Raw genomic sequence first — 21,279 nt, forward strand, 5'->3', positions numbered from 1 at the left:
CTCCATTGTCTCCTGAGACAGACAGGTGCCAAGAATAAAGTGTGATTGCAAACATTTTAAATGCAAGTTTGCACACACAATAATGGGATCATTTATGGTATTTCAGTTGATCCAGAATCACTATTGTAGGCCAATTTGTTGTCAATACACTCCATAAGAACGTGCCAAGAAAAATGCTATTCTGGAACACAGGGCACTGCCTTATACCAAATCATACCATTGGTCCATCTAGCTCAACACTGACTGGCCACTCAGTGATACTACGTAAGTCTACTGTAAAGGGGAGTAACCAGAGCACACTTAGCCCTGGACCCTCTCTAACTAAAAGTTAACTGAGCCCCTGTTGGGTGGCAGGTATGAAGGCTCGAGACAGAATTTGAGTACAAAGAAGCAACAATGGCAATAATCTGCCAGGCCTCCCCAAGAGAAAATGTCTTGAGCGTTTTAGCCCCATGCCCACATTACCCACCTGCCTACCATGGCAGTTTCTGATGCCTCAGATAAAAAGAGAGGAGGTGAAATCTCCTACAAAAGGAGGCATGTTTGCTTAAGGCATACAGACTTTGAGAAAAGAGAGGCTTTGCAGAGTCTCACATTAACAACAGCAGCAGCAAAATATTCAGCTTCTCAGCTTTATCATAGGCAGGTCAATGCTTTCATATATTCACAGGACTCGTGCTGGTAGCTTACAGCACCAGGAAACTATGCCTGGATGAAAGCTTATACAGCATCAAGTATGCTTAACCATGCCACTGCTGTCAGTCCTTCACATTTCACGAGCGTATTGCTTTGATAGCAGAGCTGGTGTTTCATTGCCCTTCCAATCCAAATACTAATATAACAGAAATGCTTTAACACTGCCTCGCCTCCCTGAATATTGAAAGCATTGGAATACATGAGCAGGCTTTTCCTTTCCTTTTCTTAAAGTGCACTGGCCTCATTCATTCCCATCCTAAATGCTGAGCTGGAATCAAAGTTTCAGAAAAATACAGGGTCCACTGCAAGGTGTTTGTTTTTCATTATGTTCTTCTGCAGCAACATTCCCACACTGTAAATATATGAGGCAACATAAAGCAAGTACCATAATACATTGTGTTAAGGGCAGTGTAGGCTGGGTGAGTGGAATATACAAGCTCTGAAGTTTCACAGAACTTCATTAGTTAATCTGAAGATGGTAAAAATATAGGACGACCAGGATGGTAAATGGTCTGAAAACTACAACTGCAAGCATACCATATATTTAAAGTACATAACTTCCCCCCAATAATCCTGGGAACTGTAGTTTGTTAAGGGTGCTGGGAATTGTAGCTCTGTTCCCAGGATTCTTTGAGGGAAGCCATGAATTTTAAATGTATGCAGCCACAGTTGAAAGAACTATGTATGTTTAGCTTGTAGAAGAGATGATTAAGGAGAGACATGAAGGCTGTCTTCAAATATCATTAGTAGCAGTAGTCGTAGTAGTAGTCGTAGTAGTATTTATTTCAATTTAATATCAGAAGGCTGTCGTGCATAAAACAGCACAGACTTGCTCTTTACTGTCCCAGTGGGTGGAAATTTCAGTGAAGCATATTTGGGTTAAATATAGAGAGAAACTTCCTAATGATAACAGCATTGGGCATGTTTTGGGCAGGGTGGGTTCTCCTTCACTGGAGGTGTTTGAGCTGGGTGGTTATCTGAAATGGATGCTATAGTTACATCCTGTGTTGTAGATGCTGCACTGAGCACAGGATGGCCTAGATCAGAGATGGGGGACCTGTGGCCCTCCAGATGTCTTAAACTTCGACTCCCATCAGCCCCAGCCAGCATGGCCAAGGGCCAGGGATGATGGGCGTTGTAGTCCAACAACTTCTGAAGGACCACAGGTTCCCCATCTCAGGACTAGATGACTTCCAACGTTCCTTGGTTCAAGGTTCTATAACTCTATTGCTTCACCTATTTTTGATATTTGTAGCCTGATAATCTACCTGCTAGATAGCAACATTTTTTCTAGCTGCTATTTCTAGCTGCTAAATTTTATCACATTGGAGCAGGAAGGGATGATGTAAGAACACTTGCTGATACTTCTTGGGTCTAAGAAACGGGAGCAAAGCAGTGTGACTTTATTCAAGCTATATGCCCTTGATCAATATTATTGTGGTCATACTTTTCTCTAAGGCAATCTTCTCTGGTGCTCCACAGATTTTTGAACTGCAACTCCTATCATCCCTGACTATTGACTCTGCTATTTGTGGCTGATGGAAGATGGAATCTGAAGGTCATCAGGCTGGGGAAGGTAGGTGTAAACAGTAGGAATTTAAACAAATTTTCCTATTCTGGGGCAATAAGGCTTTCAGAATCTGTTGTAACAAGAGTTAGTTAGGCATTTTGGGGTGTTGACTGATGGCTATGAAATTGCACTGACCATGTGTTTGCTTATATACCTCCAATAACACTTACCCAATCTGTACATATAGAAATTAATAGTTCACTACAAATCTTGCTTATATTTTCAGTAATGAGCTCCAGCTACTGAGGGAAATGGGAGCACTGGCAAAATGCCCTGTGTTGCCCAGAAACTTGCACAATCTAACACCAACCTAATGTGTGCCAATAGAAGATATTGTTGTACCTAGTCTGAGGACAATACAGCAGTCAACATTTAGTCAACATTCTTAAATGTGTCATTTTCTTCTGCTAACACAGTGTGCTATCCACAGTTAATTTAACAAATCATTAGCATCATTTATTTGAATTCCCTTATTCTAGAATAATTCACTGCTATGTAGGACACAACAAGCAGTCATAAATAAGGTTTAAAGCACTCTGTAATTCATGTTTTTGAATGTTCTGGTGAAACTCTGATTCTACTGCATTTTGAAGGCTCCATTTGCCAAATATAAACCTTCTGCGCCATGCCATCTTCTTCACCATACAAACAGGCGGCAGCAGTATCAGTTCCCAACCAAATCCCAAAACCCTACTGCAATATTATGGATTTCTTCTTTCCAAAAATAAGGGTGCTCAAATGTGTTGACCAATGGTATAAAAAGGTAAAGGTAAAGGGACCCCTGTCCGTTAGGTCCAGTCGTGGACAAACAATAAAATACTGATTTCTCCTAGAAAGCTAGTGACATTTTAAAAAATGAATGTTTTCATTACTATTACAGCTAGGATTTGTATACATTCTCTTTATTATGCAAGAAGGTCCCGTCTCTGTCATTTTTAGCATTAAATTTTAAGCAGAAGTTCTCATCGTCTGACAATGACTAGCTTTCCTAGGAAAATATTTTTTTGTCTTCTGTGGCTGAGCTGGTGTCAGCAACCTACTTAAGCTATCTATGGAACGAGGGTGACACACTGTGGTCAGAAGAAAGCATGACTTCGCTTTAGTTCTGAATGTAGTATAAACACTGAAAACTGGGAAACACTGGCCTGTAAGCGCTCGAATTGGAGAACAGCCTTTACCAAAGGTGTCACAGATGCTTAAACTCGGGACAAAGGGGAGAAACATACTAAGAGGAAGGCACGCTTGGCAAACCCTCACCATGATCAACTCCAGCCCGGAAACCTATGTCCCCACTGTGGAAGGATGTGTGGATCCAGAATTGGCCTCCACAGTCACTTACGGACTCACTGTTAAGACAGTGTTCATGGAAGACAATCTGACTCGGCTACGAGTGATCGCCAAAAAAGATGGTTCTGTTCATATTCCATCCCTAGGAATGGCTAACATAAGTCAATGTGAGTTTTTGAACTGAATACAGTGGCCTCAAATAGGTTGATCTAAATGATACAAATGGAAAGAATCCACCAGGAAACTCTCCCACAAATGCGCCACAAAACGGATGGGAGGAATGAGCACAAATAGGCATGAGATATGGGTGGCGAATGATGTAGTTAGTGACTAATTTCTAAAATGCACTGACAATTGCCTAAACCAGAATTTTCCTCTACGGAGTGCCCAGCTGAATGAGGGATTTGTTGAGGAGAAAGTTTGGTTTTTGCAGCTTAAAGGCTGTGAGCTCCCTTCCCCCAATGCAACCTGCTACACAGGGATGAGAAAATATGTGGCCCTCCAGATGTGGTTGGACTACAGCTTTAATCACCCCCAACTATTGTCCATACTGACTGGGGCTGATGGGAGTTATCCAACAACATTTGGAGGGCCATAGACTCCCCACCCACAGCCTATTACTTTCCACCTTTCACCCAAATCTCTTGCTTTTTAAGGATATCTCTCCTGCCCATGTGAGCAAAGTGAGGCAAAGGTGAACAGACAGACATACAGACTTGCAGTGGTGTGGGACAGTATTATAGAAAATTTTGTCTGCAGTGCCATCTCATTGCCACGTTCTTGGTTTTATCGCCTTGAGTCTCATCAGGGAGGGGAAAGGGCAATGAATGAATGAATAAAACAACCAGACCCATCAGAGACTTTCAGTTTATGAGAATTTTTTTCCTTACCAAGATATCAGCCAGACCCTTAAGTAACAATACAGTACAGTGGTACCTCGGGTTACATACGCTTCAGGTTACAGACTCCGCTAACCCAGAAATAGTGCTTCAGAATAAGAACTTTGCTTCAGGATGAGAACAGAAATCGTGCTCCGGCAGCACGGCAGCAGCAGGAGGCCCCATTAGCTAAAGTGGTGCTTCAGGTTAAGAACAGTTTCAGGTTAAGAACGGACCTCCGGAACAAATTAAGTACTTAACCCGAGGTACCACTGTAGTACAAATTAACTAGCTCAAAGGTTTCCCAAAACTTTGCTACAGACACCCTTGCTGCTCTCACATGGTGAGAAAGGAGTTCCGTACTTTTAAGGTCTTTATTGGCTTCAGAGGATAAATTTTCTCCCCTTGTCCTCTGCTCAACTAATGTTCCTCAACCCTCTCTGGGGCCACTTCCCCCCACTCCCCTTGCAACACGCTCCTGCACCTGCAGGCTGTCAACCTCCTCTTCTGAGCAATCCCTTGGTGACACATTAAGGCAGAGAGGAAAAATGTGTAGTATTCATACTCAGGGGTCACCAAGTAATTTAACACCCTTCCTTCCACAGGTCACAAAAATAGACAGACAGATTTTTTCCATAATATGACACATATTAATCTCTCTGAGGATGATGTACAGCCGGTAATCTGCAATGCAACCCTACATCATAAGATGCAACATAAATTTAGCCTCTTGAAAGGCTCTTGGACTTATTATGGCATCTCCCTGGGCAGTGCTCCTCAGCAGGGACCTTAACCACATTGCATGCTCTGCTGCTCTGCAATAAACCACACATCTCACACGGTGCTTCCAGACATGGGTGATTTAGCAGCACCCATGGTTCAGACTTTTCATTGCAAGAAATGGCTGACAAGGGATCAGCTGTGTTGTCTGCACAGCTGGTGGGAATGCTTGAGATAGGTTTATATGTGGCAGATTGCTAAAGATATATTTGGGAGAGATTACCATACAGGAGCTGCTTCTATCTTGGTTATTTTGTTTAGTTGCTAATGATGCTGTTTTGTATTTGGTTTTATGTTTAACAGAATATTTTTATTTTTTCATGTTGCATTAAATATGTATTTTGTATTTAGCCCTTTATCTGTCATGTTTTATTTCGTGTTGTTCTGGTAGGTTGTGATCCACTTTGAGATTTTAAGATTTTTAGAGTCTTACCTATTCCCACCTGGACATTCCAAGAACTGAAAATGGGTCCTGTGTTGTACTACTGACCTGTCTTCCTGACTTAATGAATAAAAGTGAACCCTCACACTTCTATCCGCTGCAACCCACCTGGCCTTGGTTTCATAGCATCATACTATTGTTGTAAACAATAAAAATCTGCCCTTTTTCCCTTATGCGGTATCCAAGAGCCCGTATAGAGTGCTTACATGGATTCCCTATTGGTAGGAGAAAATAACAGAGGCCAACCAGAGACTATGGAGAAGCAAAGCAGCTAGTAAGCCTGATCTTTATTGATCTGTTGCAACAGGGTGCTCCCCTCACCCGCAGGAAAGGAGGACCTCGAACAATGGTGTGCAAGGCCTTATATAGACATTTTAAATTCCCTGCCCTGGAGCTTAAGACCACCCACTCCTCCATACATCATACATGCATCACAGAAGGGGTGTAACCCAAGACCACCCCCCACAGACATACCTACATCACGGAAAAGGTGTTCTACAACAGAAATTTGAATGTTGTTGTTTTTCCTGTCTGACAGGTTATCTGATAATGCCTTATCTGATGGCCTTTCCTGGTAGTCTTTTCCTGGTAGTCTGTTACCCTTTGAAATGGTGATTACTAAATTCCTGTAACAAGGAAGGTTTTTTCCACCTCCTCCCTCCTTGCAGAGAAACATCTGGTCAGCTTGGGAGTCAAAATGGTTTCAGGACTGTCTTCCTGCGCTGCTTCAGACATGTGGTTTATATATTTATGTACGTGTTTGCTTAGTACATTTATGAACATTTAATATATATCTAAGACCTTAAAATTCTTATTACACTATGACCTGCTGAGTTAGCCGGCTCCACTAGCACCATCCTCCATCAATATCTGTGAGATTCAAAACCATACCTCTGTAATCATGAAACTAGCTGTGGCTGACATCCTGAGGCTACAATCTCATGTCATGCTGCTCTCAAGAATTTGTCCTACATACTTAACTTATACCAGGCAACTCAAAAACCTGCAGTCAGAAACATCTGAAATTAGATAAGACATAGATGATGAAGCATTTTTCTTTTTTGAAAAAATGTGCTATGCAAACATAATCAATAATTCTAACAGCAGCTTCAGTGGGCTGTATGGATCCATCTTTTTCTTATAGGTCCTGCAGTTTTATTGATTTATTTTAGGGTCCTTGTACAAGACCACCCAGCTCGCAGAGGGTGAAGATAAAAGTTCCAGCTGTCTTTTCTAACAAGGAGCTGTTAGATAATTATTAACCTTTGAGTGACTATCAGCCCAAATGTTATCTTGGGGGTGATTATTTTTTCTTGGTTGTTTCATATGAGACTCCCTGACTTCATTGCTACAAACACACCTCTTGGTACTGAGTGGATCCCTTTCAAGCTGTCACGTGCAGTCTTAGCTAAAGATGCAGCACTAACCCCATTTACCTGGGAGTAAGCCCCACTGAATTCAGGAGGACTTATTTCTGAGCAGACATGGTTAGGACTTCAACCATAATCATGGGGAGTCAGCAATCTGGGAGCATAATATATTTCTTTATACATATGAGCCCCCTTTTTTTCAGTGGACAGACTGAATTGTGGCATGCCCTTTCTTACCTACTTGTCTTATTCCCATCTTCTTCAAATCAACAAACTCACTGGGTGTGAGCATGGGAGAAACACACATTCACTCAGCAGTCTCTCATACACAATATGTGGGGGCTAAACTCAGCAAGCTTCATGCTCATGTTTGAGATACACAGTTCAGCCATACACGCTAAATGAAAATGATGGTGCTGACTTTTACACAAAACATTCTGATAGCCAGTCCAAGATTCTGTCTTTTGCACAGTACATGAAATCTGGCAACGGGCCCAAAGGTTGTTTGTTTGTTTGTTTGTTTGTTTGTTTGTTGAAAAAACGTGTTCTGATAGGCTAGCAACCAGCTTTCCACTTTTCATCATGCTTTCCACTAGGTGGCACTGTGATATGCCGCATGTTAAATTTTGGAATTGTAAACACCTTACAAATGCTGGATACTGTTTGGTCCTTTCTTTTATTGAATGCCAGGCATGCATAAAGAAAACATTCCCTGGACTCAGTGAAGTAGAAAGGGTAGTCATAAATCAACTTTGTGCCAGGTACTAGTGGGAGTGTGCAGCCACTTATTGCTTAATCTAGGTCTGCATTCATGAATTTCTGAACTCCTCACCTGGGCTGACACATATTGGAATGTTTCTATTTAAATACAAATTATATGATGCAGCAGAACCCTGCACCATTTTTCCTGCAAGAGTGCAAATATAATGAACTGTGTCATTGCTTGAACTCCCTCTCAGACAGGTGAAGAACATTAAAATAATAGAAGGCACCCCGAGGGTCATCTTAGTCCAACTCCCTGCAATGCAGGAATCTCACCTGCTACCTGGCTGCTTTGTCCTATGCTGCTGAGTACCTTCTAGGCTTGGGGCTCAAAAGACAGTGAGTGGACAGTCTGGCTCTTGTCTTTGTGAAACCCAAAGATGTCCAGAGAACAGCATGGATTTCCTCTGGGCTCAGGATTGGGGAGACTACAAGGATGGCAGCAGTAGAGCACATATTACACAGAAGGTCGTGGTGTGTATGTGCTGAGTCAGCATGGTTTGTCTGAATACAGGTGCAGTGCCAGCTATAAGAAGAGCTTGCTGTGCCACCTTTCAACTAGCATGCCATGACAAACCATTGCTATGGACAAATGAAGTGGAACACCTACAGAAAGGACACATTTCTAAATTGATAAGTGCCAAGTCAGCATGCCTCTGGATAGCAGGTGCTAGGGAACAGCCCACTTATCGTGTCCTTACTGTAGGTGTTTCATTTCACTGCACTCAGGTCCTGCTTGTGGGCGTCCCATAGGCATTGCTCTGAGAAGAGGATATTGGACTAGACGGACCCCTGGACTGCACCAGCAGGGTTCTCCTTATGTTATTATGTGTGCTTGTTTTCAGTGGGTTGCAAATGCTCAGTGGTATATTGTTATATTACGCATCCCAGGGTTGAGAAGACATTAGATCCTGTTGCAAAGGAACAACAAAATCATTTCCTTGCAACCTTCCCTGTGAAATGTGAGGCAAGATATTAAAAGAAGAAGCACCTCTTAAAAGCACTAAAGTGGGTGTAGTTATGTTTTAAATAAGCAGTCAGTGTTGTCTAATTGCCTTTTCAAAGAAAGATTTCACTGAAATGAATTGAGAAAAAAACCAAACCAAACCACAGGACCTTTAACCACATTTTATATACTGTATCCATGTAAACTATTTCGTTTTTTTAAAACATTCTTCACAATTCACTTCTAAAGCTGGAGAATTGTTTTTAACACACCACCTGAATATGTGAGTAGCATTTTTGTTTACAAAAAAAAATTCACCAAAACTTGCATATTTACCTGAGCTGCTATTAAGCCGTTAAATGTTTACATCAGTCCAAGAAAGAATACCTAGAAAATGTAGTCTGGCATTTGATGATGGCAGACTTTGCTCTCTATACAACTGTCTAGAAAGGCTCAGCAGGCCAACTCACTGTTAGAATTCATAGGCAGAGTCGTTTGTTTTGCTTTCCCAGGCATTTTAAAACTTAAACTGATGTTGATGTCTCCTGCAGTTTAGGAGTGTTTGGATGTTGTTGTTTTAGTGTTTAGGGGTTTTGTTTGTTTGCTTAGCTCTGATGAATTGGATGTCACCTTGGGAGCTTTTTAAGGTAGAATGGATGATTCATAAATTTTATAAACAAATATTTGCTGTCCAAGTCATTGTGGGACGCCTTCTGCTGGCTAGGCTGGGAAAACCTTTAGGCTTGCTGACACAGCTACTTTGACCCAGTTGGACTTGGCAGTGGACAGACGTAAGGCTGTGGGAACCTGTCAGGATTTGCACGCCCCTTGTTCCCTATTAAGAAACTTTGGAGAATGATAGCCTCCATTCATGAGGGTGCCTGTTACTGAATGTTGAACATGCCCCTAGCAAACTGCTTGCAGTTTGAGCCAGTGGAGATTCCCTGTCCCAGGCTTGATGTCCTTTACTCACTTAGCCCTGCCTGGTTAAGGTCACTTTAGGACTGGATCTCTTCACGGCAACCCATTTCAGAGCAAAGTTGACAGACAGCAGCCCAGCCAGCCCACTTTGCATATTCTTGATAACATTCTAGCTCCTTTGTCACATGGGATTGCTTTGGAAATGAATAGTAAAAAACAACAACACAAAACCACAATCTGGGGGGTTGAAAGCTTTGCCAGTGTTTCCTAAGGATCATGTAACTCCCTGCAGCAATGCTTCAGTTCCAAAAGTTCACACTGCAATAAATCACATCCAACAGTGCCACAGTCTTTTTTTTTGCTGTTGTCTTTGCTTAAAAAGATTAAGGAGGCTACTCCTTTTGAATCATTAACGTAGGCTGATTTAATGGCCCAGTTTACCTGTAACATTAAATCAAAACATGACTTACTTAGCATGAAGAAGCAAACATATAAGCTCCCGGAGAGATCATGGCTGCTTTGCTCATTTTGCTGCTGTGCGGCACTGAGCTAAACCATGGTTTGGTTTAGCATGTTGTTCAAACCTGGGCTTGTGATTTAGGTCTCTCCAGACAGACAATGAACAGAAACCATAGGTTTTGGCTAAAGGCTTTCTTCTTGTTCACACTGAGATTTCACTATGTGATCTTGTATGGCAAAAGATGAGTTGGCTTGGCGAACTGACCCTTAAATACTTAGAGAATGTATGTGAAGAAAGTAAACAAAATCCCTTGTGACTGCAAAACTCAAACTTAGTCTCTCTTTCACCCACACCCACACCCCCTCTGTCTTGCCTTGGTTTTGATAGACTCTGCCTGTTTGCAGGAACCATTCATTTAACATTGTTTTGTACATACAGGGAGAAAAATGAACACAAAAAGCCCCAACAAGTTTGGCTCAAGACTGATACGTACCTCTGCAGATTACAGAAGAGCTTGTGAAAACAAGGCTGTTAAAGCTGGAACAGACTGGAAAGACAGTCACGCATGAGATACTAAACTGGTCATGAGACAGGGATTTGTTCTCACTGATGTAGAATAATAACCAAATAAAATGGTGTGTTAAGTGATGGTCAGCCATTTATTTCAGCACAGGGAAGTTCACACTGGAAACAATTGACAATGGTATGAACACTTTATACTACCAAGGGAATAATGAACATTTTGTTTATTTATTTACAACTAGTAGACTTAAAGCTGTCATTGCTCAGGAATTCTAAAAACCAACAAAAACAACCAGTGCACATTTGGAAATCAGTGGTTAAAATCAGTGCAGTTATGAAAATTTCAGTCCATCATCTTTACTCAAAATGGCTTCCAACTGTATTCAAACATCAGTGAAAACCCACTCCTTGATTTCAGGAAACATCATGCATTATTTGGTTACAAAATCTTAAGAGGCGTCTAAATACATAGTGAACAAACAAACTTTGCAAAATATAAAGCAGATACTTACATCCTGCTTTATAGTCCTGAGATGCTCTCAAAGAAGCTTCCAAAAGATTCTCAAAATAAGATCACATTCAAACCTGGTACAGGAACCAAAACCACTCAGTGTACATTAGGGACCAGGATTATTCAGGCAGCATTTCCTGCCCTCTTCCTTGTCCTTCCCTGATGTCAGACCAGGCAGCAGTTCCCACCAAAATCTTGAGCCAAGGGAATATTCTTGAGCAGCTGCATCTTGCTCTGCTCATGATGGAATGGAAACAGACTTCCCCACTAGCAGTTGGCAAGCAGCAGATCCTCTGAGGCGCAGGGGCGGGGAACCTGTGGCCCTCCAGATGTTGTTGGACTCCATCTTTCATCAGCCTCAACTATCATGGCTGATGGTCAGGGATAACTGGGGCTGTAGTCCAGCAGCATCTGGAAGGCCACAGGTTCCCCACTTGCTCCTGCTCTGAGGCAAGGAAGGGGGGCTGAGCAGCTGGATCTCGTTCAGCACATGATGGAACAATATGGCTCCTGAAACAAACTGATGTGCTATTACCCTATATTACAACAGCAAGCAACTAAAAAATTAAACCCTGCATCCAAATCAAATATGGATAAATCCTTTCAACTTGTATATATGGCTTCAAAAACTCCTCAGTTCAAGCAGTTGGAGCTTCGAAGGACAGCTGCTACAGGTTTGGTCCAGAGTATTGATGATTTACAGATGAATCCTAAATGTGTATGTGTGTGAGATCTCTAACACAGCCACTGCTAAATCATGGTAACGCGTCAGTGGAAACATGGGAGGCAGAATTTATTGGCTCCCAACAGAACTTTAGAATTTTTGATCCTGCTCTCCCCCAAAAAAACACACACACATTGGGCCTTAGATACAAGGCTGCTTCTTACCTGCTGCTGAATGCTCTGGTTTGGGTCTGCCACTAGCACAAACATTGCAGGTGGTAGATCTAAGCCCAGCTCTGTGCACATCCCACAGCACATCCACATCACAGTGGATGCATGCCACTTTCCACAGGTGGAGCACCTTTTTGCAAGCAGAGGGGCACTTCTACCTCCTCCAGCCAGTGGCTCTGCAGGTCAGGACTTCACACTTATGGCATTTTAGTACGTAATCCATTTCTTTACAAATATACTAGATAAGCAAGAAAGAACCTGGACATGGAACTGCTAGTTTGCAAAGCAAATAAATTCCTCCAAAAGCAAATCTGCACTCACACTTGGAAACTCCCAACACTGTTTCTTGTTAGCCAGCTGCACAAACTCTGGCCTGATGTGCAGAAACAGCAGGGGAGGTGGCAAATTAATTATCATGGCATTTGGATGCTGCCCTGTAGCATAGAAGTTTTCTGGACAGTTTGTCTTAAATAAGAAAGCAACTGGAACACAGAGAAGACACAAAACCCAAAGCAACATAAATATAACCAAACAAAACCTCACCACATGCACAGATTTTAAAACTGAACGGTCCACATTACTACCAGTTGTTTAAAAGGCCTGGTTGATGAGAAAGTATCACAAAGACAGTGCCAAGTGAACCTTCCTGGGAAGGAAGGCTGCTCAATAAATAACTGGGTGGCCACTGCTGAAAAGGCCTTATCCCTGGTGTTTACCCACCTCACTTCATTCCTTAAGGGTCTCCAAAGAGCACCTTAAGGTTGGACTAGGTACATAGGATAGAAGGCAGTATTTCAGATGACCTGGTCACAAGAACATAAGAAGAGCACTGCTGGATCAGGTCAGTGACCTCCATCCTGTTCTCAGTGGCCTACCAGCTACCTGTGGGATGCCCAGAAGAACTTTCTCCAGCTTTAAGGCACTTTAAGTTGGGCCCAGAAAAGCACTCGGCGCCACTACAGTTGCCAAAGCACAGGGATAATATGGTCAAACCACCTTGTTCTCAATTGACAGCAGTTTTCATGCCATTTTAAAAAGTATGTAGCACATTGCAATAATCGAAACAAGCGCATGGGTAATGAAGATTGACTGCAAGTTGCCTAGAGGCTGCCCCAGTTTAAGCAACTTACCAATTATAAATTACTGTTAATAACGATGGTGGACACGCGATATTCCTCCAAGTTAATGTATGCACAATATTTGACTTCAAGGTCATACGACTTAACCCACATGAAAACACTCCCTGCGTTTAGAAAAGAAGAGTGGATATCACAGAGTTCTAGCAGGCTCCCGTGCTAGTTTTCTGGGTGCTGCGATTTATTTTTCGAGGGCGAAGGTGTGCTCAGTGATGCCATCAGGGCAAGGCTTTGGGACAGAAATCTAGGGCGCCATTAGGCAAAACGAGAAGGAGTGTCCCTAAACCAAGGAGTCCTGGCATAGTGCAATAAAGTGAAGAAATACACTTTATACACACTAGAGAAGACAGGAGTTGCACCTGGGTACAGGCAGAGTGCCATTCCCTCACGTCCAGATGAGGGAAGAGGAGGGCTTCGGAGTAAATCCCCGCTGGCTTCCAGGCAGGCTCGAACCGAACACCTCCAGGCGAGCCATCTCTGGGAAAGGAGCCGCCGGGGCGGACGGACGCGCCTCCCTCGGCGCACGAGGGGAGGCCCGGGCCCGCTGGGAGCCGCCCCTCCACCGCGCCGTCCAATGGGAAGAGCCGCGCTCGCCTTCCTCGCTTCCTTTCTCCCGCGGGAGGCGGCCGGGCGCTGGGCAGACGGGGAGCCGCTTCTCCGGCGCCGCCGCCGTCGTCGAGGGGGCGTCCCGAGGAGGAGGAAGCAGGCAGGCGAGCGGGAGAGGGCCGCCGCGGGCGTTTCAAAGCGGCGGGAAAAGGGCGAAGAGCGGCGGCTGGGCAGGCAGGCAGGCAGGCAGCCGCGAGTCCCGCGGGGCCATGGGTCGCTGCAGGCGGCGGCGGCTGCTGCCGGGGGCTCCGGCGCTCGCCCTCTTCCTGCTGCTGCTGCCCGCTTGGCTGCTCGGGAGCTGCGCGGAGAAGCTCGGTGAGTCGGGGCCGCCGGGGCCATTTTTGAACGTTTCCTTTGAACTGGGAAAGTTTAGAGCGCGGAAGGATTGTGTGAGAGAGTGACTGTGTGTGTGTGTGTGTGTGAGAGAGAGAGAGAGAGAGATTCTCTGTATGTGTAGAGAATGACTGAATGCGACAGCACTGGAAAAGCTCGTGGTTTAACTCTCGGAAAAAGATACCAGATGTTATTTGCCTTCGAGGGATCAGATTCCTGGAGATTTAAAACAGCATTTGAGATTTCTTCCTTCATCGTCTTTTAATAATAATAATAATAATATATAATATAATTGTGCATATTGTGGCAGAGCGGATGTTTTTCTCACCTTTCCAATAAGTAGTTTGTGGCTGGTCAGCTTGTGTTTATTAAATGGTTGAAAATGCAGGACTTAAAGGCTAGAAGGTATTTGGGATGAACTGGCACATAACAGGACCAAGGTATGATTTGCGGTGCTACTCTTGTCAGCAGATGTTGTTGAAGTCCAGACTCCATCACCTGCGACTATTGGCCAAACTGGCTGGGGGCTCATGGAGTTGCAGTCCCAAGAACATCTGGCACACCAGCTAACCTTGTGCTAGATATATATTCTACTTTACCCCAATTTCCACATGGAAGAGCCCTAGCTCAGCAGCAGAGCACATTCCTTGCATGCAAAAGGTCCCAGTTTCAGTCCTAGAAATCTCTAGGTAGAGCTGGGGGGGGGGGGGGACTGCCTTGAAACCTAGGAGAGCTGCTGCCAGTCAGTGTTGACATTACTGATCTGGATGGATCAATGGTCTGACTTGGTATAAGGTATTTGGCTTCCCAGTGTTGTTCGTCACAACAAAGCTTTGAAGGAGATGGAGTTTATTTGCAGATGGAGTACTGGGGTTGATGGACAGCAACTTGTCCTGCAGTGCTCAAATCAAATGTCAAGACTGTCCCGTTTGCTTCCATGAAGAGATTCCTCCTTTGTACACATACGGCTGCCTTCTTTTTTGAAGGGAATGAAGAATCCTGATGCATGGTGTGTGTGCAGAGATGTAGATTGCGGGAGGCAGTAAAAGGCTGACTTGGGAAATTAATAAGGCCAGAGAATGCACACTTAATAGGACTGAAATGCAACATTACTCATATTTAATATAAGATAATTTTCCACATTTTGACAGTTGGTTAATTCACTTGTTGCTAAATAGCTTGGCATCTTGCTGGGAAGCTGAGCATCAAAAGCTTTCTGAAAATCCTATCTTGACCATTAAATAGTGTGATGAGAAGTGTGAAATTGAATGTTTGCTTTTTAAATATAAGACGGTCCTTTGATTTTTGTGCTTTCCATTTCATCACTGCATTTCTGCCTGTAAAACTTGTTTAGTTTGGCAATGCATTCCACAGGGACGAAACTATGTTTTATTTCACCCCGGTTGAAGACTTAGTTTGGCACCCCCACACATATATTTGTGTACACACACACACACACACACACACACTCAATGGCACCCCTCTGGAGGCTTCATCCAGGGCAAAAAGCCTGGATAGCTCTGCATTCCCTAAGGAATCTGAAGTAGACAACCTGTAAATCATGCAATGGAAGATCACATATACTTTGTTCTCTGTTCTTAGATGCTTTGTTTGTGGTTTCAAAATTAACGGTAGTTTTCCTTCACTGGAATCCTGTGCACGTTTACTTGGAATTAAGTCTTGCAGTGTGCTCATAGAGGTTCACTTCCAGGGTTCACCCCTGGTTTGTTATCCTTTTATGTTTGGTATTCCATGCAATTTTACTTCATTAGCTATGTGTGCACTTCTTAGGTGAACTTTGCTTTCTGTAACTCTTTGTTCATGTAGGAATTTCCACTGCCGAAACCTAGGGCTGTCAATAATAACTTGAGAAAAGACGATGGATGAATGTAGGCTGCCAGGCGCAAGAGTCTTATCTAAGGGACGCTGTGGAGGTACATTGATTTTGCTGGCTGAAACAGCTGAGGTAGAAAGGAATCTCCATTACGTGCTGTGGAACTGTGACATCTGGCAGTTCTAGAGGGAGGACGGTGTAAATATTCTAATAAAAAGAGATGTTTTAACTGCACACAAGAGCTTTCCTTAAGGGTATAGAATTGCCAAATAATTTTTGATATGCCAGTTAAAAATAGAGGTTTTTTCCCCTCTCCTTTTAGTCTTTGCCCTCTTCCCCTACCCCCCCCCCACCTTTGCTTTGTCTGTGCCAGTAGAACAATGAATTATGCTGTCTTAGCTGATTTTAGTGCTTTATATAGTTTGACCCGGTTAATCCATGCCTAGTTTAGCCATGTGTCTAAGTAGCAGCAAGATTATAACAGTAACCCATATTTTAAAGTCGATGCATGTGGACTGTTTTTTTTTTTTAAAAAAAAAGCTTTTGATTTTTAATTTAGAATAGAAACACAAATTATGAAGATCAGTTTTACTACAAAGCATAGTTGATGCTATGTAGTGCAATGGCTAAGAACCTGTGCCGGGAAGTCCCCCGTTTAAACCTCAGTTCTGCCATGAACATACTAGTTGGTCTTAGGCCAGCCATTACCCCTTTCTGTGTCAGCCCGGACAGCAGCAGCAACATGCAAGTAGGAGAGGACTCAGCTGGTAGAGCATGAGACCCTTGATCTCAGGGTCGTGGGTTCCCCCACGCTGGGGAAAGATTCCTGCATTGCAGGGGGTTGACTCTCAGGGGTCCCTCCAAATTTACAGTCCTAAGCCTAAGCAAAGAAACTGATGGTGGTAGATAATAATAATAATAATAATAATAATAGTAGTAATAGTAATAATGACCTGCCTTGAAAGGTTGTAAAATGAGAGGATGTGAAATCCTTCAAACATTCAAAGTACTGTATAAATATTAAGACATTAATCTTCTGCAAAAGTTTTTCTAATGCCTGACTTGGTCTTGGGTATGTCAGAGGATAGGCATGGCCAGCAAAAGATTTAGTGTTAACCTTTGTATGTATTGATATTATCTGCTGGGATGTCGCTTGAATGACAGTGAATAATGAGAGTTGCAGTTATTCATTAGCTTGTTAAACAGGCCATAGCTGAATGAAATCGATACCCAGGGGTGTCCATAAGATTTTAACAATAGGAATGGATATCAGTTTAACTCTTTGCTAACATAAACTCTTACTGTAAAATCTCGTTTATGTACCTAACGCATTTGCTTCCAAGACAATTGGAACATAGGAAGCTACCTTATGGGACCATTGCTCCACCTCTGCTGACAGACAGCAACTCTCCAGGGTTTCAGACAAGGTTTTCTCTCAGCCCTGCCTGGAGATGCTGGGTGTTGAAGATGGTTGTGGGCTTACTGTACAAGCTTAAACTGTGTGGTAATTATTTCTAGTGCGAGCAAAAATTACATTCCCGGCAACCTCTGTGCTGCTCCTGTGAGAGACTTCTGGGCAGAGGTGTCACCCACAAGTTCCTCCCAACAGCGGGCTAGACCTGTCTCCAACCTGTTCAGTGGAAAGCTTTTTGCTTTCTCTTTGTCCTCTCTTTCTCTCTTCATAGAGAGACAAGGAGTAGGGTTGATGCTCTTCTGTGTTCCACTAGCTGAGAGATAAAACGGGGAGGGAGGCACCAACCAAAGGAACAAAAGAAATGAGACACATCCAAGTTGCACAGGAAACAATGCAGTTTATTGAAGTCCCATACATTTTTTTATGCCACCGGGCAGGGGTGGGGGTGCAATTACACACACGCATGCACACACACGCAACAACAACAACAACCTGGAGCTGCTTCCTTAAAATAACTGCTTGGAAACCATTGCAGACTTCTCTGAAATAACTTGTAAGGCATCCTAGAGGGAGTTTTTATGCCTCTGGGCTTAAAAGCTGAAGTGCATTCCAACCATGGCAAACTGCTCCATTGGGCTGAGGGAAACAAAAGCAATAGGGAGTTGCTCTTGCATGAGTGCACACTTGTCTCCTGGCAGAGACATACTTTTTGTCACTATGTGGGAGTGCTGCTGCTAGTATCCCAGTGGCGTTGGTATCTCCCATTTGAAACAACTTCACATGATCAAGCTCCATGCCTGCAGAAGTAACAAGCTTTAGCATCAAACCTTATTGCTAAACGAAGTTGACCTGCACAAAATGGTGCTCTGTGGGATTTAACTTAGACACATACACAATCATTCCCTGAAAGAGTAATGCATTTCCAACGACATAGTGTTGACTGTATTATCTCAGCCCATTGCAATCTGTGAGACATGTTTTGGGGGAGTTGTGTGAACAGATACTTCCATATACAGAAAATATAGTGTCAGCAAGGAAAGATCCTGTCGTAGATTAGGCAGTATGTCTGTGCTTGCATGTTGTATTTCCCAAATTCATCCTTGTGATCCAAAGTCCCGTCTCAACAGCAGCATAAAAATGTCTATGGAGTTGTAGAGTCTTAAAGAGAAAGGGCAATGGAGCAAAGGGTGAGAAGGTGGTGTTCTAATGATGTTTGCTTGTTTTCTTATTAAAAGAGCAGTGCAGGTGCTTAGTACCTCAGTAGGTAAAGGGACCCCTGACCGTTAGGTCCAGTCGCAGACAACTCTGGGGTTGTGGCGCTCATCTCGCTTTATTGGCCAAGGGAGCCGGCGTACAGCTTCCGGGTCATGTGGCCAGCATGACTAAGCCGCTTCTGGAGAACCAGAGCAGCGCACGGAAACGCTGTTTACCTTCCTGCCGGAGCGGTACCTATTTATCTACTTGCACTTGACATGCTTTTGAACTGCTAGGTTGGCAGGAGCAGGGAGCAGAGGCTTTGACAAGTTCTTCTGCCCCATCCTCAATCCTAGGTAGAGCTGCTCTAGTTAGTTTGGTGTATCAGACTGGCTAGAAATGATCAAAAATGTGTTGGATCCTGGAGCGTTGTAGCAACATTTTAACATGTTGGATCCTGGAGCATTGTAGCAACATTTTAATGCCATATATGGGTGGTTCACATGCACCCCAAATTTTAGCAAAGAACATGTAACTCCCACGACTGATTGACATCAGTCAATAAGTACCGTATTTTTCGCTCTATAACACGCACCCGACCATAACACGCACGTAGTTTTTAGAGGAGGAAAACAAGAAAAAAAAATATTCTAAACGAAACAGTGGATGTATGATTTTTGTGGTTCATGCTGTGGCCACAGACATGTGATCTGATGGTGAATTTGGGGTGACCCAGTGCAAAAATCCTGAGGATCCATGTGGATCCGTGCTTTGTAACCACATTTTAAGTGGGGAGGGAAGGAAAAGCACTCAAGGGACAAGGAGCACGTGTGGGGTGTGTGGAGAAGGATGCTGCTAATAATGAAGAAGAAGAGGGGAGAAGGCTCCTCTCCTCTCCCACTTTGCTCCTTTAAAGCAAGCAGGCTCTGCTTTTCTCCTTCCTCCCCGCTCATCCCCGGTTTAGCGAGCTGAAAAACTTTGCTGCTACGTAGCGAGCTGAGTGGGGAGGAGAGAGGGACAGAGAGCCTGCTTTCTTTAAAGGAGCCAACCGGACAGGAGCCTCTTACACTTCTGTAAGCGGCTCCTCTCCTCTCCCGCTTTGCTCCTTTAAAGAAGCAGGCTCTCTGTCCCTCTCTCCTCCCCACTCAGCGGCTCTTCTCCCGCTTTGCTGTTTCAAAGCAAGCCACGGAGGAGGGAAGGAAGGGGAACCATGGATCCTCTGCTCACGACTGCAGCAGATCCCCCCCGCCACCCGCAGGCATTCGCTCCATAACACGCACAGACATTTCCCCTTACTTTCTAAGAGGAAAAAAGTGAGTGTTATGGTGCAAAAAATACGGTAATCCTGCTGAGTAAGTGTGCTTTCAGGATTCACATGCAAAAGCCTGTTTTACAGCCCTGACCACATTTGCATGTGAACTTTGACTTACATATCGGAGCCGGTTTCTTGCTTGCCGGGGCAGTCCTGGTTTTGTCTGGGTGTGGGCAAATACAGTCTGCAGTGTAGTCAACCACGTATGCAGCTGATGCTGACAACTGCCCACTCCCTTCTGTTGCTGGATAGGGAAGTTCTAGCCATTCAGCTCTGCAGCTGATGGGTTTTCACATTAAGCTTGGCTGTGCTAGTGTGCACCTGGCTGGGACAGGACTTCTCACATGTGAAATGGACTAAGGACTTGCAGAGCAGCATTTGTGGCTGTTACTGTCAGGGAGGAAGCCAGCTCCCAACCCAGCTGTTCTGGCTTTGTGAAGTATATGTTTCACAGCCCAGTCCTAGGTGTGTCTACTCAGAAATAAGTCCCACTGAGTTCAGGTTATTGTACGTAGGATTGCAGCCTTTGATGTTTAATCACTGCACTTGTGACTTCTCCCCGCCCCACGAGCCCCTTGAGCCAGATAACAAAGCTTGTGAAATTTATTTCAAAAAAGGGAAGTTATCCAGTGCTTCCATTTATTTACGAATGACTAGATTGTGAAATAAAAAAATCCTTCCAGTAGCACCTTTAAGACCAACTAAGTTAGTTCTTGGTATGAGCTTTCGTGTGCAAGCACACTTCTTCAGATACACTGAAACAGAAGTTGCCAGATCCTTCTATATAGTGAGAAGGTGGGGAGGGGTATTACTCAGAAGGGTGGTGGGAATGGGAGATTGGCAGATAGCTGGGATGAGCCTGCTGACGACTCTTAACGACTGTAATGGGTCTTACAGGAAAAGGCAAGGGGTGAGAAGGTGAGAAATGGCTTAGTCATGTATAATGGGATAAGAATCCAATGTCTTTGTTCAAACCAGGTTTCTCCATGGTTTTAAGTTTGGTAATGAGTTGCAATCTAGTTGTAACTAGATTGTGAAATGTGAGTTTTTAAGCAGGGGCTTGTATACATCAGTTGTGAAACTTGTTAAGTTATTATGGAGACTTTTCAGTAGACTTTGTTGTTCAATGAATTCTGTAGAATTCAATCCCCCCCTGCCCAACTCATTTCCCGTACATGCAGTACACAACTCGGGCTTCATGCTTTCGGGGAGCAGCTTCCTCACTGAGTCGCCTCCTGAGAACTTGGGCAAATTGTAAATTTTGAGGATGTTTGATTGCTGTTTTTGTCTTGTTATTCACTATTATAATTTGTGCTGCTTTGTTCACCACTTCATGCGGATTTCTTCATCTCTCCCCCCCCCCCCCCCCCACAGCAGGATATAAATCTTTTTTTTTTTTTTTTAATGCATC

General features: G+C 43.7%; 1 protein-coding gene across 5 annotated transcripts in view; it reads left to right on the forward strand.

The window, feature by feature from the left end:
* The first annotated feature begins 2,226 nt into the window (after window positions 1–2,226).
* DCBLD1 (discoidin, CUB and LCCL domain containing 1) overlaps window positions 2,227–21,279 on the forward strand; it is a 42,240-nt gene continuing 23,187 nt past the window's right edge. For 3 of the 5 annotated variants that reach the window (XM_080999632.1, XM_080999636.1, XM_080999633.1), the window contains exon 1: window positions 13,812–14,096. In XM_080999632.1, coding sequence (XP_080855758.1) covers window positions 13,991–14,096 — 106 coding nt within the window. In that variant the 5' untranslated portion in view covers window positions 13,812–13,990. Of the gene's footprint in view, window positions 2,273–13,811; window positions 14,097–21,279 lie in introns of those variants that run through there. The other 2 variants (XM_080999635.1, XM_080999634.1) reach the window with 2 other exon arrangements.

Source organism: Podarcis pityusensis (genome assembly GCF_964106645.2).
Source record: "Podarcis pityusensis genome assembly, chromosome: 3".
NCBI classification, from domain to species: Eukaryota; Metazoa; Chordata; class Lepidosauria; order Squamata; family Lacertidae; genus Podarcis; species Podarcis pityusensis.